General features: G+C 37.4%; 1 protein-coding gene across 1 annotated transcript in view; it reads right to left on the bottom strand.

Annotated features, from left to right (window-relative positions):
- LOC139714453 (transmembrane protein 104-like) overlaps window positions 1–17,026 on the bottom strand; it is a 37,153-nt gene extending 20,127 nt beyond the window's left edge. The window contains exons 1-2 of the mRNA XM_071626162.1: window positions 16,809–17,026; window positions 14,797–14,881 (exon numbers count right to left, since the gene is read on the bottom strand). Coding sequence (XP_071482263.1) covers window positions 14,797–14,881; window positions 16,809–17,026 — 303 coding nt within the window. The remainder of the gene's footprint in view (window positions 1–14,796; window positions 14,882–16,808) is intronic.
- Between the last annotated feature and the right edge of the window lie 2,129 nt (window positions 17,027–19,155).

The raw sequence follows: 19,155 nt of genomic DNA, 5'->3' as shown, positions 1-19,155 counted from the left end.
ATCCTTCCTTAAAAGACTTATTGTGCCTTGATATAAAGATAATGGTCATATGAAATTACTCCTGGGATTCTTTATGTTCCATATTTGCATAAGTGTATCATACATGTATATGTCTCCTTCAAATTCTAAATATGTCTATCTCTCTTTATTTGGGGTATAAGGAGTTTGAGTTGAGTTTGTTTGATCTGTGGTTTATTTTGTGTTTTTCACACAGACAAGATATAAAAGTGACACCTAGCCTGACACTTGAATAACATGGTATACATTGGATACGTGACTGATATAACAATTGGATTTGGCAATAATATATCATGAAAAGAAAAGCCCTCCAGACCATCTCCAAGCAGCTCATTTCCATCCATACACACAACGTAGACAATGCTGAAAATCACCCAATTTCCCATTGATATAGAAGCCTTTTGTTTGCGTCATCAGCTTCCAGCTGCGCATGTGATTTTAAGTGCACATAATTATGTAAACCTCAAATACGCGCAGATTGAACTCCCAAGTTCATTGCTCCTAAGTTGACCCCAAACACATAAAAAAAATCCTCCAAAATCCATATTAATTCCCTGATCACTTCCAAAATTTAATCATCTGCTCCTTGTGTCATTACCAACTTTTCCTGCAAGTTTAATCCAAATCTGTCCACAACTTTTGGGGTTATTTCAGACAAAGACAGACAAACAACCAAATGAACAAACAAACCAATGCCGATGAAAACATAACCTCCTTCCTTGGCGAAAGTCATAAACCAATTTAATTATACTGTCTAAGTTACAAATTATATTAATGACCCCATGGGCCATATTCTGGGGGCTCAATTAGCACTTCATGAGTGAATTGCTATTCTGAGAGCTCAATTAAGTACCCGGTAGGAAGTCCATTAATAACCATGACAACAAGCATTTTGGCAGGAGAGTATTGCACGATTGTGCGTATTTAATGTGCAAGCTTTACCTCTGAGAGGACTTAATTGCAAATCTAATCACAAACTGGTACTTTCAGGATTCAGTTACCGGTAGCGGTGAAAATTAATAGAAAACCTAGTGATACCGACTGGCGCCAAAAATTACTCCATATCAATCCAACTGCATTTTTTCCCCCTCACCCACAATGATGCTTACCACCTTCAGTATACAAAGGAATAGTTAATCTCGTTGTCATGGATTGTGTAGGAGCAAAGAAAAAAAAAATTACAGGCTCAACTTTAAAGAATTTAATCATTTGTGTGAGCTTCAAGAGAATTAGAACTTCGCATGCGTGGTTGGAGGGTTGTAATGGTGGGGAGGAGTGCGCAGTGGGGGCATACAGTCATCCTCTGATTCTGGGCATTTAACAATGCATCTGATTGGATGGAATAAAAATTAAATAGTAGAAACTTAAGACAACTTTAGGGGACTTCACGATGTGCTATTTAAGTTGAATCCTCAGAATGCCCATTTTGTGCAATAAACATAATTTACCATTTGCAGATGGAACAAAAACCCAGCACTATTGCTTCAAAATAGTTCTAAAATGTGAGTTAGGGATAGAAACAACCGACGTAAAAAGTTGAACCAGTATAATCAATGTTAAGTATTGTTGAATATTATATACAAAATGTGAACAATAGTTATGATAAAACTGTTTCCAGACTAAACCATCTACAGTTATGGTTTGACGAGGAAAATAGTGATATCTCCTTATATTTTAGGCTTTATTGCGAAAATTTTATATGCTACAAAATAATGTTTTGTGATACAACTGACCTACAACGTGTAGACATATGCATCAAAAGTGATATCTTGAAAATTTTTAAAATCACTGCTCCCAAAGGTAAACAGGACCACAGAATGCCACCTATGCATACATGTTCATGCAATCATGCCAGTAACTCTTTTGAAAATTATGATTTAAACATAAAAGAGATGGCCGTCAACAGAATCAGGAAAACAAAATGTATAGTCTTTGAGTGATTATGGAAAAAATGAGCATAAAATAAGAGGAAGATAAGTGAAAAGGACCATCCAAATCACCATGATTTCAAAGAAGAAAGATTAGATGGGATCTGACACACTTTGTTTCAATCCAAGACAATTTGATGCGATGATCACAGTAGACACGATCAATTGTGTTGACTGCAGAAACTTTTTGTACCGTCCAAAACATTTCTACCATCAACGCAATTGCCACAACTGGCCTCAGTATGTGAGATGATCTGATAAGATTACCAGGATTACTCAACGATTACAACCATGATTTCAACTGTGCCAATCATGACAGAGGGAGAAGAATATAAGTGGGTAATTCCATGAAGTTGGGGCAGTGTCCTGGTAGTATCGTGATATTTAAAAAATACATTTCAGCATAACTCAATATTAATTATGCTATACATTTATTGTTTGTAGGCTTTACATTTGCATTGAGGCCACACATTTTCCTGGAAATTTTGTGCCATTCAGACTCAATTTTGATGAAGTTATTAAACAATATGTAACAGCGTCCGGTAGCATCGTGACGTGTCCATGTAGCATCACGATATTTTAAAATTTGGTCCTAAGAGACAAATTATGGCAATTAGCTTGACCAAAATTTGATGCAATATGCATTTACAAGATATGAATGAGATAGCTAAATATCTCAAATTTCCTGTACACAGTTTTAATTCTAAAAGAAAATTACAAAATGTACCATGATGCTATGCGGTGTCCTTTTTTGTTACATTTGGTGGACACCGCGTAGCATAGAGACACATTGTGTAATTTTCTTGTAAAAGTAAAACTGTGGAAAGGAGAATTAAGATATTTAGCTATCTGACTAATCTAGTAATTATGCATATTATATCAAATTTTGGTCAAGCTAATTGCATTAATTTGTGTAAATTGCATTAATGCTACATGAACACGTCACGATGCTACAGGACACCGTTACATATTGTTTTAATAACTTCATCAAAATTGAGTCTGAATGGCACAAAATTTCCAGGAAAATGTATGGTCTCAATACAAATGTAAAGCCTATAAACAATGTATGTATAGCATAATTAGTATTGAGTTATGCTAAAATGTAACACTTTGTGCCCCAACTTCACGGAATTACCGAAGTACGTGACTACTTTAACCAATGGTATCCACGTTAAAGACTGTTATCAGAAGGTAGTAGCTTGGGCTAACAATAAGACACTGTGGTATAGATGATGCATATTTGGCAGTTGATGAGGTTTAATGTACCACAATCATTACATTTTACAGCTTGAGAACCAGGTATCATAGGAGATAAACTTTTTTTTTCTAATAAGCAAGATAAAGTGGGAGATGCCTTATGCATTCAGAAGAAAAAAAGAATAAATGCAAGCCACATTTCAGTTTGTTATGCACTTAAATGTATGAGCTTTACTCCTGTCTCTCTGACAATCTTCATGTGTAGTACGGGTGGTGAAAGGGAGTCCTATAAAAGCTTCTTTGATACTGTAAAAGTGGATATTTTCACGCAAGTGATTTTTTGTGCTCGGCCGAGTATGATGAGTTTCGCGGGTTTCTAATTCCGCGTAATAAAGACATCAACCACTGCTAAGTATTGAAAAATATGGCATGCAAAAATATTTGCATGCTTTTCTTTTCATGCTAGCTTCTGGTGGCGCGAAATGCGTGAAAATTTCAACATGGCAAAATTTCCACTTTTACAGTACTTTGGCGTCTGTGAACCTAACTGGCAGACAATGTGGCGACAATATTGACATTCAGATGGTTTGTAACCACAAAAATGCATTTCCTGTATTTGGCAGATAGAGCTGACAAACATTGATTAATGATTCCTCGATTAAAGAAACAAAATACATTGCACTACCAGGACGGATGGTGGAATGTGCCAGAAACAGCCACTTGCTCAATCAAGCATTATACCTACACCAATACTTGTGTATACCATTCAGACTCCGAACCAGGATGACATCAAGTTAGCACAGATGACGAAGTCTCCATAGAAACAAGGCTATGGACTTTAATATGTGAGTGTAAAAAGACATGACAATACAATGTTGGTACCTTCTGAAAAGCTGCGGTCACTCCACCAGTCGTGGGGGGAGTTTGTGTGTCAGAATTGTGGTGCGGTGTAGATTCTACTTGTGTGGACCCATCTTGATTGTTATCCTGCTTGTGATAGAAATGTTTAATATGATTGTGTTTCAAGATAAGAACGAGGAGAAAAAAAGAGAAAGGAATACGTGAGAAAAAAAGAGGTGCACAGGAGCTAATAATTCCAAGAGAGGATGCCAGGTCAGAATGATCTGCATATATATATATATATATATATATAGGAGAAAAGAAATTTTAGCAGGAGAGTGGAGAAAAATAGCGAAATACATGTCTCATGTACAGCCATATGTTTGTCCCTACACACCAAACAAGCTTGCATTCTCAGTAATTCTGTGTGATCGTTTCGCCGATATATTCACAATCAAGGTAATTATGAAAAATCTCGATACAGCACAACCAAGTTTTGACAGGAGACCCCTACGAGCAGGTGTAGAACTGCTTCCAGTACTAAAAGATGACTCAAACAGATATGAAACATTCATCTCATTCAAATTACAAAAGAGAAGCACTCTAATAAAGAACATTGAAAACAGTGATCTATTATGCAAGTGCAGTTTATGAGCAGGTGTAGAACTGCTTCCAGTATTAAAAGATGACTTGTACAGATATGAAACATTCATCTCATTCTGATTATAAAAGGGAAGTACTCTCATTAAGAACATTGAAATGATGATATATTATCAAATGTATTTGCTGCTATTACGCTGTTAGAATGCTGATGTATGCCGAGCCCAGTGTCTCTAGCGACAGAATGTTTGCAGGACTCCTTCTGTTAATAGTGATGTAAAAGAAGCTTATACCTCATAAATCACAGGGCTGCCAACTCTCACTCATTGAGAGTGAGACTCACTCATTTTGGTCCTTTCTCACTCTAAAACTTTATTTCATTTGCATGCATTTCTATTGATCTCACTCATTTTGACTCCTAAATTATAGCATTGGCCTATGGGAGTCTCACTCTCAAATAGTTTCCAGTGTTGACTGTTGGCAGCCCTGAAATTAACAGTTGAAATACGAGTGAAGTGTAGTGAGCAAAATACCACAAAAACCCCTGCCTGGTGTGTGAGTTGCAATGTGATAAGAATCTTATGCTCCAAATGATTATAAAATAAAAACCAAGCATGTAATCATGCAGCTAAATTCAACCCTTCATGATAATACACATGTTGATGTTTAAAGGGCTCCATTCACGATCTCCTTCATTCTAGTGAATGGGTGATGTATCTGAATACATATTGAATATGAAGTCATAGATCGATAACATAAATGAACTTCCATATATATGACAATCTAAAACACTACCAATGTGTAAATTGATGAAAGTTTCAAATAATAAATGAAAGACTAAATGAATTATTGAATAAATAGATTCAAACAGTGAACAGTATGACGATGAATGGAGATGATCTTAAAACTTTCATTTAATTGTCCCTCTACAGTTTGTACCAACACTTGGTTTGGAGAAAATTCCCCTTTAAAGCAGATTACAAGATATGAACTCACGATGCTGTATGTTCCGGTTAAAATATGCTTCATTACAGGTCAACACACACACAGTGTACATGTCACATTTCATCCATGAGTGCATAGAACCAAATACAGCCACATGTCCAACTGCCACAGTTCAATGACAGGCAGCAAAGGAAGACTGGGTATGTACTATACGGTATGTCCCCAAAAAATTACAAATCGGATTTTAGTATTGATAACACGCAATATGATTTAACCATCTAAATGCTACTTCAGGGTCTTGAAATATAACATCTTAGCTCTATTTTGTAGAAAACCCCATTCAATTTGGTTGAGCGGTCACAGAGAAATGTGGATTGTTGTAAAGCATGTCATGTGTCTGATTCTTCCAAGTTAAGCGCTTGGATGCTGATCTTGGAACTGCACATTCAAGTGTAAACAGAACTTGGAGGGATGGGACTCCTGACATGCTCTAAAAAATCCTCATTTCTCTTTGACCACTGAAGCAAATTGAATGGGGTTTTCTGTAAGATGAGGGCAATGAGTCCTAGTTTCACACCCTGAAATTGCATTTGGATTGATTCACTATTTCTAAAGCTATCATTGTGGAGGATACCGTTGTTGTTGTTTTTTTTTTGACATACAAAATAGGGAAAAACCAGACTGAACACTGAAAGCTCATTGGCAGGCTTTGGTGCTTCTTGATTGGTCAACTTAATGTTTGGATCCCGTCTCTTTGTGACGAGTGGATGCATAGCACAAAGACTCTTTGGTCCCCTTCCAGAAAAGGTGACTACAACATTCATCTGTCTCTATCTGGATGTTACTTTATCCCCCCAATATTTGCGGTCTTTTCTCCGTTTTCCACTCCTTTGTCAATAAAGTCATTAATGATATTGCCCATTGATACAAATTATGGATGGTCACCTCTAAATCCCCCATTATAGATCTCCCCATCATGATGTGTGCATGCTCTGAGTAATTCTTGCTGCCAAATTGCAGCTTGCTTTGTTGAAATTTTCAGCCCGCTGGAATTCCTGGCTTTGACAAGTCAAAATGGCCCAGGAGTCCCTTTTGTTTTCAGACGTATGTGCTGGATGCCATGTGAATGAAACTCATAAGAGTTTTCTACATCCCACTGAATTCAATATCCACTATCAAATTCTCTTGATAACAAGAAAGAAATGACTGAATGTGAAACCACATTGGGAGTGCAAACCCAATCAGTCAACTTCATGTAATTTTGGAATCCATCTCTTTGTGATGAGTGGATGCCAAGCATAAAGACTCATTATCACATTCTACAGAGGCTGACTAAATTCTTCTGTCTCTTTCCAGATGTCATCTCACCTCCCTTTCACAATATTTTGGGTCTTTTCCCTATTTTTAACTCCTCTGTCGAATTAGTGACATTATCTATTGAGTCAAATTACGGATGTTTACCTCTATTCAAATCTCCCGATACTTCCATCATCATGTGTGCGTGCTCTGATAATTCTTGCTGCCAAATTGCAGCTTGCTTTGCACATTTGCAGGATTCCCTTTTGTTTTCAGATTTACGGACTGGATGTCATGTGAATGAAACTTATGATACTTCATCCCACCAAGGAGGTGTAAGAGATGGAGTAACAGCAGTCCTATTCCCTTGATCACATGCTTAATGGGGCAAGGAAATCCAAATGCATGTTATTTGTGTTGATTTATGATACCCTCAACATCACAAATCATTGCTAAAGTACTGAAATGTTTAACAAAAGACGTTGGAAAGCACCTTCCCCTCGACTCAGCATAACTTGCATGTTTCTGTGATATAAATGTGATTATATTCCACATACTAAGAATCTTGCTATAGGATTGGTCAAGAGCTGATCATGTGATAAAGCGTAGTTTTGCCCATCACATCACCTGAGAAGAACTAGGTCACTTGATAGTACATAGTGCAACGCACTTTCCCTTCAGTGTCGCGCGGTGCGCGCAGCAAATTCATTGTTGTGTCATTTATAAAGACAGCTGTTTGTTTTGCTGATCTCTGGCAGTCCATACAGTCTTAATGCGAGATGAGTACGCGCGAAATAAAAGTGCATTGCACTGTGGACTATCATTTAACTAGGTCACTTGATAGTACACAGTGCAACGCACTTTCACTTCAGTGCCGCGCGGTGCGCGCAGCAAATTCATTGTTTTGTCATCTACGCGCACACATAGCCTAAGCCCTAAGGATACCTAAAGACAGCTATACGGTTTCAGATGTGGAATAAAATGGGAATTTCTAGGACCCTAGATAAGGAATATAAAGCAAATTATCAACTTTCAGTTTCAGGCAATGAGACAAACTATCACTTCCTCGGCGATCTGAATGTGTACGCTATCTTTCCTCAGCTGCGCTTCGGAAAGATAGCTACGTCCAGATCGCCTCGGATTTGTCCCACCTCCTTCACCAACGTTGATTATTTGCTTACTAACAAAAGACGTGGCAAGGGAACATGCAAGTTATGTCAAGTCGAGGGGAAGGTGTATTCCAATGTCTTTTGTTAAACATTTCAGTACTTTAACAATGATTGACAGATGAGGTCATCTGAGGAATATTGGTTTGGAAGGATTTTTTGTGGGCGTTCCAAAGCAATCTGAAGAAAAATAGAAGAAAAATCATAAAAAATATACGGAATGTTTCAAGATATTCGTTTCACCGCAAAAGTGATGTGTGAGGGTATCATAAATCAATACAAATCAACATGCATAATGCATTTCAGGGGCCCTTTAATGCCACCACTCAAAAATATTTGAAGTATGTGCTACACTGGAGCTGCCCCACAGATAGGAAGACCATTGATTCATAAGTCTTTGCATCATGACTTCAAATGTAGTTTAATATTCTCTAAGGAAGATATGTCTTTATGATGGTACATTTTTACTTTTCTCAATCCCTTCCTAGGTAACATGAGCAGTACATACAGGAATAGACACAGGGATGTACAAATAAAAATTGCACACACACACACACACACACACACAAAGATTAAATAAAATAAAAATTACTCGACTGTAAATGTCTGTACATGAATCTGACATATCAATTTACAAAGAAATATACTTGAAGATGATACCATTTTAGTTTCATTTGACAGAAATATTTGGAAAAGTAATGAAACTGTCTTTTTGGAGGGTAAAATTTTGAACACTTTAACAATATACAGTGTACATTTACACATTTGCACATATTTTGGGATGGAATTGACTTATGTTTCATATTCTTTCTCAGAAAGTGAAATTCTATTTCATTTAATTATAATAAATAAACACGCAAAATACAACAGACATAATGTTAGAGCAAAAAATAAATCTTCAGATTGCTCAGAAAGATGGCGGTAATGAACCCTGATCATCAAAGGCACAAGTGTGGCTGTAGAATTCTCTTGTGCATCAATACAAAAACTGACAGCTGCCTGAATAATTACACTCTGTCTTGAACCTCCTTGATCCCACTGAATTCACATAACGTCGGCCTCATGCCAAAAGGGCACTAATGGTGTACAAAGTCTATGGTGTTAAGGCCCTTTTATTATTGGCATGAGGCCGACGACCTATCTCCAGAGCACTTGCGTGAATAATTCAATTAAAAAAAAAAACACATTGGGAGAACAAACCCGTCAGTCAACTTCATTGAAGCATCCGAGTGGATGCAAAACACAAAGACTCTTTAGGCGTTTTCACATCAGCCCGATAAAAATCCAAGCTCGAGATATTTTTCGCGATGGCGAATTAGCGCGCTATTTCATTTCTTATTCACATCAGCCTGAAGAGAATTAGCCCGAATTTTTTTGAGCTAATTCAACAGCTGAGTACGTGCAAACAGCATCAGTAATGTGTGTGCCCTCTCAAAATTCCTCATGATTTGTGTGCAGTTTGCCTCGATCGATCGAGTCACACACGCTAGGCATGATGGGATGCATCGCGCTAATTTCTCGAGTCGTTTTCACATTATCAAATAGCGCGCTACTAACCCGCTATTTCAGAAATTTCCTGAGTTGGACTCGAGAAATTTTCTCGATCAGAGTGATAAAATTAGCGCGCTAATATGTGTTCACATTATCAAATAGCGCGCCATTTCGCTATCGGGATAATTTCTCAAGGCAGAAAATAGCGCCCTATTTCAAAACATCGGGTTGATGTGAAAACGCCTTTTATACAACGTCCAAGTAGATCCTTGTAATTTGATTGGAGGATTGTTGGTCACGTGATATTCAATAAGTACTCCATTCAGCGTGCCGTGCAATTTTGGTTCTATTTTTGCGTGCAACTTGGTTCGATTTTTTCGTTCTATTCCACGGTTCGAGAAATTGTACGGTACTGCGTGTACTACTGTGTGTTGCATATTGAGGATCGCATGCAGCTAGCGCAGTGTACGTGTGCGGTACATGCATGCGCGTACGTAGGCCTTCGTAGTGGTAGTGTACGTGTATGAGCGCTAAGCTGTGACCTGTATCTAAACGCCCTGATTGCACAAGCCAGAAAGAGAATCGCAGTGGATCCACATGTAAGTATGGCTATATTTTTCATACATATATAGACTTCTAGGCCTACTTTGACCAAAAAGATCTACTTGGACGTTGTATAAATCAAATAGTGTATGGTCTTTACTCGTACAATGGAACGAGATTTCGCACTCGGTGAAAGATGAGGTGCTCTATTCAACTCGGCTTCGCCTCGTTGAATAGAGCGCCTCTATCTTTCACCTCGTGCGAAATCTCGTACCACTGCACTCGTGACCATTCACTATTTGTATATTATCACCATCCGCAGAGGTTGACTATTAAAATTCTTGTCTCTTTCCATATGTTACTTCACCTTCCACAATATTTCCGATCTCTTCCCTATTTTCAACTCCTCTGTCAATAAAGTCATTTGTGATGCAATGTCTATTGAGTCAAATTACGGAATCCGTCCTTTACCTCTACATCTCCCGATACTGCCATCATGATGCGTGCATGCTCCGATAATTCTTGCTGCCAAATTGCAGCTGGCTTTGTAAATTTGCAGCAAGCGGGAATTCTTGAGTATGACAAGTCAAAATGGCTCAGGATTCCTTTTGTTTTCAGATTTACGTGCTGGATGCCATGTGAACAAAACTTGCAAGACCACATCTTACTGAACTTATACCCAATCTCCAGTGCACTCTGAGGACTCAATTAGCATGTCATTAAGGGACAAGTCCACCTTCATAGACATAAGGGTTGAGTGAAGGCAACAATATTACTAGAACACATCAGTGAGAGTTTGGGGGAAATCAGACAATCCGTTCAAAAGTTATGAATTTTTAAAATATCTGTGCAGTCAGTGCTGGATGAGAAGACTACCACAGTGTATGATGTCACATGCATACAACGACCTAAGGGAAATAAAAAGAGAATTTCACAAACCTTTACTTTTTGAATAAAGTGCACATTTCCTCGACTTGTTACTGACGTACATTGTATGTTAAGGGTTATATTATTCCCCTTGCCTTCTGAAAGAGAGAAGTCAAGTTTTCTTTTGTTACGCGAGAAATGTAAAAATATGTTGAATTTTCTTCATATTTTCTTTATGTCGTTGTGTACACATGTGACGTCAAAAACTATAGTAGTCTTCTCATCCAGTCGTGACAAAGAAGAAACTTCAAAAATTCATAACTTTTGAACGGATTGTCCGATTTTCCTCAAACTTTCATTGATGTGTTCTACTATTAAATATTGCTGCATTCAAAAAACCCACACGTCTATGAAGGTGAACTTGTCCTTTCTATCGCACCAAGTTCCCTGTGCATTTAGCTGTCACTCCAGTCAATCAGGTATTACACCTAGATGATGATTCAACGTGTAATATGCCCCATGTGCGTGCTCCTCCCCACCCCTGTTATTACAACCCTCATTTATCAAAAGTTTGTGAAGTTCTCATCCTCTTCAAGCAGTGAACATAAATTCATTAAATTCCTACAAGTTCAGTCTATATCCAACTTTTTTTTTCTGGGTTCTGCAGGATCCAAGACACCCAAGGCTTTAAGTGCTCCTTTCTGCACCCGTGATGGATGAGAAAAATGCAGCCATGCTTAATACAGGGGCACTAAATGACAACCATTGGTTTCACTAAGTTTTCAATTAATTTCGTCACTAACTGAACTCTCAGAATATTATTTACAAGTCCTCTCAGAGGTAAACTGAGCAAGTTAATATACACACTAAGCATGCCAAACTTTCCCATCAAAATGCTCCTACTTAATTAAGCTCTCATAACCTCTCATGTAATGTGCGAAGTTGTGCTATAACTTTGCTCAAACCCATTTCATCAAAGTCCATCCAATCACATCATATATCGATGCCGTCGTATAAATGGCATACTTTTACTTTCTCCTCTTCACCCCCTCGATATGGAAACTTTGTGCCGTAAATTCGTCATCTCATATTCCAGGAAGATTTAAAAGTCATGGCCTATACTTTCTAAGCAAATGGCATGAGACATTGGCCTGTATTCACAAAGGTGGTTTGAATAAAAACCGAGGTTTAAATTTAGTCCATGCACTGCCACTGCAATACATTGTAAGCGTGAAATAGGCATACCTTTCAGTCATGATTACCGGTATGTGCAGAGATCTGGTTCCATTTGTATGTGCTTTCAGATTTTTGAATTCGCTCTCCACAGCCGGCTTCTCTAGCTTCAATGGAGTATATTTTGCAATAAAAATGACAAGGCAACTCTTTGTTAAGTTGATACATGTGTGTGTGTGTGTGTGTGTGTGTGTGTGTGTTAGGGTGAAGGTTAACCTGTGCATTAATCTTTATCTTTCCACTAAACAACTTTAGATAACCTTCTAGGACAACAGGAAACGTATTGTCACGTTTGATGTAGAGAAAGAGTCAGATGACATGTGTCTAATGAGGCATCATGGCTTATCGTGTAACAAAACTTCTCCTTTGAATCACAAAATTTGCTGATTAACAGGAATGATGGGCTTCTGACTACATTTAGACCAAATTTTAAAAATTATTGAAATGTTCATGCGAGCCAGTGCACATGTGTGATGATGGTAGTGTGTGCATTCCTGTATTTTGTAAGTGCAAAAAGTCTTATTAATTATTGTGTAGAAGATGAATTAAAGGGTATTGCCTCGGCAGGGCCTGGCAAGGAGTTTTTTAATGCTGTATGACACAGACAAGGTGTACATGGTACACCACTCATAGACACATTTTATGCCTTTCTTCATTTAAACAATTCCTACCAGCTCCATAAAAGAATACTTACTCTCTTTTATTTCTCTTTGCATATTTTGATCGGTTTTCATCCTGTGATATGGACTCTTTTTCAATGTGTCCCCTTGAAAATACCACACAGCTTTTTGGGGCTAATTTCGCCCCAGCGAGCTGCGCTGCACCTACGACACCAACTGTTTGGCATTAGTAAAACAGAGTCTGCTGACCACATACAGTGGTTGAACAGCGTTGTATTTGTTTACTAATGGTGCATTTCATTGAGGGGCAGAACCTTGTACACAATGGCAAACAGAAAGAAAGATTTTCAATCTTATGCAATGTTCTATTGGTAACCAAAGTAATTACTTCAAAATACCATTCTGTAGGATTTAAATGTGGGTGTATTTCTCTCTGAGAGTAACTATCTGTGCTGATGCATTTTGAAACATTTGGGGTGAGCCAATTTTGTTGGAGGTACATATACCTGCACTAACACATGAACAGAGCTAAATATGACAATATATTAGTGCTAACAAAATGAACACACAAAATGAAGTAAAAAAAAAGGCAAAGTCAGCATGAAAAAGTCTTGCGTGCACTGTGTACATGTAAGTTAAGTCAGTAATTGTAAAGCATTAACGAATGAAGTGAAAGAATGACTTATGTGCATGCTTTTCTTTTATAACTAAACAGATTTGTAATTTTCTGTGTCTCTCTTTTATGATCTCCTTTCTCAACCACTTAGAAGCTTTTGCAATTTGCAGTATAGAAAATATCATTATTTGTTCACTTTGTGATGAATCTGGTAAAGGAAACTGTAAGGTAATTCAACAGAATGTACTTCTCTTTTTGTAATCAAAAGTACAAAATTCCTTGACTTGTTAATGACATTATATGTTTAGGGTTTAATAGAGTCAGAAAAAAATGAAAATATCTGGAATTCTCTTTAAATTCTTTATATTGCTTCATTACTGTAAAATCACAAACTGTCACAGCCTTGCTACCATATAATGATGACCCATAACCAAATCTTCAGAATTCAGTACATTTGAGTGGGTTGTCTAATTATCCTCCGTCACTGTGTTCAATTATCAATCTTGTATTCACTGAATCGAGATGTATTTCGGGAAAAAATCCCCTTTCACAATCTTAGGCAAAGTCTGAGACCATATCAACATGAATAAAGATACAGTGATGGAGGTATAATTGCAACATAAATTACACTTGTATACAGGAAATCTTTGAACTTGCGCAAATTTTGTTCCAATGAATAATTTATCAGCTTTTAAAACCTTTTTGAGAGATGTGCTCAAAGAATTATCAAGTGTTTGAATGGCTTTTTAAAAACAGAGATGAGTGAAAATCATGTCAAAGTTCAGGATGGGGGGGGGGGGGGGGGTTGGTTAAGTGGTGGATTCTGTGGAATCAATAGGATCGTAATGCTATGGATCCTCAGCCGAGAACCAGTAGGGCGCTATCACATTCAAAGATTTGAGCATAAATATAAGCAAAACAATCAATTTTCATAAAAAAAATAGACGGCTGATTTAATCAAAAGTGGGTAGAGAAAGTAAGCAGTGATCCAAATATAGGGTAAAATAGGGCCCTAGTGGTTTTGATTTCTAACATTTTACTGAAAATTAAATTAATTTAAAATATGACACCATAACGTAGAGAAGATCGAGCTCGTCAACAAGATACCAACTTAAACTCAATACCCCCCAAAACTGCGATAAAGCCCTTCTGTTGGTTCTCAGCCAACAATATGCTATATAGCAGAAACTGTCCTTCTTCTTTGATGTGAAACACATTTTTATGTCAATGGTTTACATGCCCATTTCAAGCCAATCCTGATTTTACTTCCCTCCCCCCATGGGAGATTTGAATGACTTCCCTGGGCCATCTTGCAAAAGAGCTACTAAGATAATGGGTAGACCTGGTTGTGAAACAGTGTCACAAATATGCATTTATAAAGCCCATCTGTAGACATTGTTTTTAGTTTGGAGATTAGCGTCACCATGGTAACTTACCTCTCTTTTTTTGTCCTTCCGCCTGTACTTTATGATGCCATTGGCTGCTGCCATAGCCTCTATGACAAAGGTAGCTGTTATGTAGCTGAATATGAGCAGGAAAGGGAAAGACAATGTCAAGGGTAATGATCAAAGACGCTTAACTGAAAAGACAGGAAAGTGCGCGCTAATCTGTACAAAACAAATGGACAGCGCGCGATCCTCAAGCATATTTCGCACATCGTCTGAGACGCGCTGTCTCTGAAGTTGTTGTTGTCGTTTATCAAGTTTCCTTGATTGTTTTTAGATCATGTTGTTGCCAAATTTTTACCTCCATGAAATAATCCTTGTTACTTTAAAATCTCGTTCTTAAAAATAATCCCCTTAATCGAAAAAAAAAGCTACGACTACAATTTTTTAATCTTCTTAAGATAATAAAAAAACCACTACCTTTGGACATGAATGATGTTTCTAGGGGTACTGAGTTTGTATTTAGCTCTCTTTTGTATCGTCATGTAGGGTAGCCATTTTGTTTTGTTTCCATTTTTATCACGCACCTTCCTATCTTGTTATTTGTTAACTCTACTATCTTTGATAATGATTACTTAGTCAATCGTGTGACTTACTTAAGTACTGCCCGTTATGCCGATCAGCATGTAGGGCAGCAACGAAGGTTCTCCACCTCTGCCTGTCCTGGGCCATCCTTGTCATCGTTCCCCTATTTTGGGTTTTTCACTACTGCCATTCATACATGCCTCTTTTGATGGCTTTGGAAGCCCCTCACACCCAGATGTGTTGTTATCCTCCGTTGCTGTTTCCGTAACAAATGTTTTTTTTTTTTTTAATGGAACAGGGTTGTTAGCCCTGTGTCCAACCCCCAACCTGGAGGACCCAGGAACGCTCTTTGTCTGGTCTCTCCCCTTTGACCTGTCTGGCTTGTGTGGCCCTACCAGGAGTTAGAAACTCCTGCCAGCATAGCTCTCCGGATCACAGAGACACACAAGCCCCCAGACCACCAACTGTGTGAACTAAATAAAAAATATCCCACCACTTCATATGCTTGTGAACTCTACCTCCAAACAGGCTGGCTTATAATCCCTGTTTCAAGCTTACTTCTCATAGGCTGATTGTCACGATACAAAAGCTTGATTGAGGGTTGCCTTTGAACAAAAGAACTCATGTATTAAAAACAAGACTGCAAAGACTGATATAATATCTTGTAAAGTAAAGAACAAGTGAAGTGAATTACTTGTGACAAAGGCACCAGTGTAGCATCATTATTTTAAAGACGTAAAAAGTAAACCATCCTATGCAAATAACAAAATGTAGTGGAGCAACTTTAAGAATGAAAACATTATTTTGGTTTATTTTGATACAAAGAGGAGCGCGTTTCACATGCACCAAATAGCTGACTGGGACCACTCCACCTCTCAGATGAGCCACAAGCACTGTATTCTAGTATGGCTTTCTGTTTACACTGAGATAGAGTTCATTGATCTTAACCACTGACTGTGATGCTTGATCTTTAGGTCTCTTTGAGGAACCTTGGGAATATCTACAATTGCATTTCTAAACATCACAAAAGAAGATATCATCAATACTCATCACTAGGCTTCCGATCAAAATACCCACAACAACAAAAAAGTAACCCCTGCTCTTATGAAAATGACACAACGTTTTAATGAAAAGGTTATGAGAAATATAATCTGACAGGGCTGTTAGCTGTTCCTACACTTATAGACTATTTTCTGTGAGAAAATGAAAAAAATCTGTTCCGTCATGCGTACATGAGTGAGCATAAAAGACAAAATGGTCACTTTTTGAAAGTAACAGCATCACAGTCACTTTTGGGGGTCTGTGAATATTTTATTTCTTGTTGATGTTTCAGTCCTGTCGTTGTGTTCTCAACCATTATTTGACCCTATCAATCAAATCCACCATGTTATCAAGAAATAATATCATAGTTCATACATGACAGTACTTGCACATTTAGCAGTAACATTCTGCCAAGGAAATGTCTAGTTGTAACAAACCTGACAAGGGCAAGTATTGTAATGATGATCACGCTGAGGAGCCAGCCTGCAGCGCCAAAGGCCTTTGGCATCGCCAGTGCCCCCGTGCCGACAATCAGATTGAAGATGAAGATCAAGCCGACCTGCAGGATAGAAGTCAAATTCAGAGTACTAGAGATGGGATATGAGTTATCAAGTACAGGTAAGAGAGAATTCTCTTTGAAGTCAGAACTGTTCATTTGATATAAAAATAATAATTCCAAAACTTTGCATTTTTAACCCATCAATACTGCACTCATAGATGAGAAACAAGTTCTACAACCACGTCTGTTGCAATAATCAAACGTGTATCTAGATACTATTAAGATTTGGAAAAAATTAGTTTACTACTGTAATTTTCTTCTTGTGAGATATAATGTAATACATGTATCAAGTACATGCACATCAGCACATGACATGCCATGACAGGTTTATTAATTTCAGTACTCTTTATACTGTACGAGCTGAAATTTTCGTGTACAGATATTTTTGCGAATTGCTACATGGAGGACATTTTCGCGTGTTGTTCATTTTGCGGTTGCAAGGGTCTAACTGAACTTAGCTATTCGCGTGTTGTTATTTTCGCGTGTGGTTATTTTCGTGGTTCAAAGGCGATTCGCGAAATTCACAAAAATAAAACCACCGCGAAAATTTCAGCTCGTACAGTATGTACTTAAAGGACAAGTTCACTTTCATATAATGTGGATTAAGTGAATGCAGCAATATTAGTAGAAAACATCAGTGAAAATTTGAGGAAAACCAGACAATCCGTTCAAAAGTTATGTTTCTAAAGTTCTGCAGTCACTGCTGGGTGAGAAGACTACAGCTTATGATGTCATATGCGTAGAATGATATTAGGAAAATATAAAGAGAATTCACAAATTTTATTTTTTTTGAAGAAAAGTACACATTCCCTTGACTTGTCACCAACATATGTTAAGGGTATCAAACATTATTCCACTTGCCTTCTGAAAGAGGTACAAAATTTAAGTCAAGTGCTCTTTTATTGTGCGAGAAAAGTGAAAATATGTTGAAGTTTCCTTATATTTTCTTTATATCATTCTACATGTATGACATCACAAGTTGTAGTAGTCTTCTCATCCCACAATGATGGCACTGAAACTTCAAAAATTCATAACTTTTGAATGGATTGTCCAATTTTCCTCAAAATTTCACAGATGTGTTCTGTTGATATTGCTGCATTCTCACAATTAACATGTATATGAAGGTGAACTTGTCTTTTAAAGTGTATCTTTGCCCAAAAAATTATTTTTGATATGTGAAAGAGACACATTTCAGTAGTCCATTGCACCAACTTTCAGAAAAAAATGGGTCATCAATTAGTGTCGTGAAATAATGCATCTGAAAGTTTCTAAACACGATGGGTCTGGGATGCAAGACTACAGCAAATCCTATTGTTTGCAGTGGGTTACGGAACCACAGCATGTATCGTAATGGAGAGCTCTGATCATGTTGGAAGTGGTGCGCCCTCAGTGGCGGGGCGCGGCTCACGATATTGCTTGGCATATGTACACACTGAAGAATCACGATTATACAGCTGCACACTACTAGTATATTCAATGATACTCGGTATTATGATGATATGTAATTTTTTTTTTTGTCTTTGTCGATTTTTATAGAATATTATATGCTCAAACCATATATATATTTCTTAAATTGCATTCAATGATAATTCTTGCCCATTTTTTTGTCCCACCCTTTTTATGGTTGTTTTTGGTATGTCATGGTTCCTTCCTTCTGGATGTGCTCTTTTTTTTTTCTTCTTCTTCTTGTCCCTATTTATTGCAAATCCAGTTCTTTTTTATGCGACGCATGATTTATGTAACAGTGTATAACGACATACAGTTTTAATATTGTATATTTGCTCAGGGGATCAGCCTCGAAAGGCCAATGGCCTACTGCTGATTTCCTCCACCATTTATTTTAATTGTTATGTCAATCTGGAACACACACTTTTTAACTTTTAACTGTGATTATGTATTTATCCAAAATAATTTTTGGTTTGTATATGTATGTGTTAGAACTGATTGATTGTGTATTTATATGTTTTTACCTGAACTGTGGAAATAAACTGAAACTGAAACTGAAACTGAAACAGCAGCTCCTGAATCTCCCAGACACAGTGTGTTTGGAAACTTTGAGATGCATTATTTCACTAATTAATGACCCATTTTCTCTCAAACTTTCAAAGATGGTGCAATGGATTACTGAAATGTGTCTCTTTCATTATATCCAAAATAATTTTTTGGCCAAAGATACACTTTAAAGACAGTTTTAAAGCATTCAGTATTCTTTGCCTAGAAATGTC

This window comes from Diadema antillarum, unplaced genomic scaffold (assembly GCF_040938485.1).
Source record: "Diadema antillarum isolate AM-2024a unplaced genomic scaffold, OU_Dant_1.0 seq00002278_RagTag, whole genome shotgun sequence".
Classification (NCBI taxonomy): Eukaryota; Metazoa; Echinodermata; class Echinoidea; order Diadematoida; family Diadematidae; genus Diadema; species Diadema antillarum.
The sequence above is the reverse complement of the archived record's forward strand: the minus strand, read 5'-3'. Positions and strand labels throughout refer to the sequence as shown.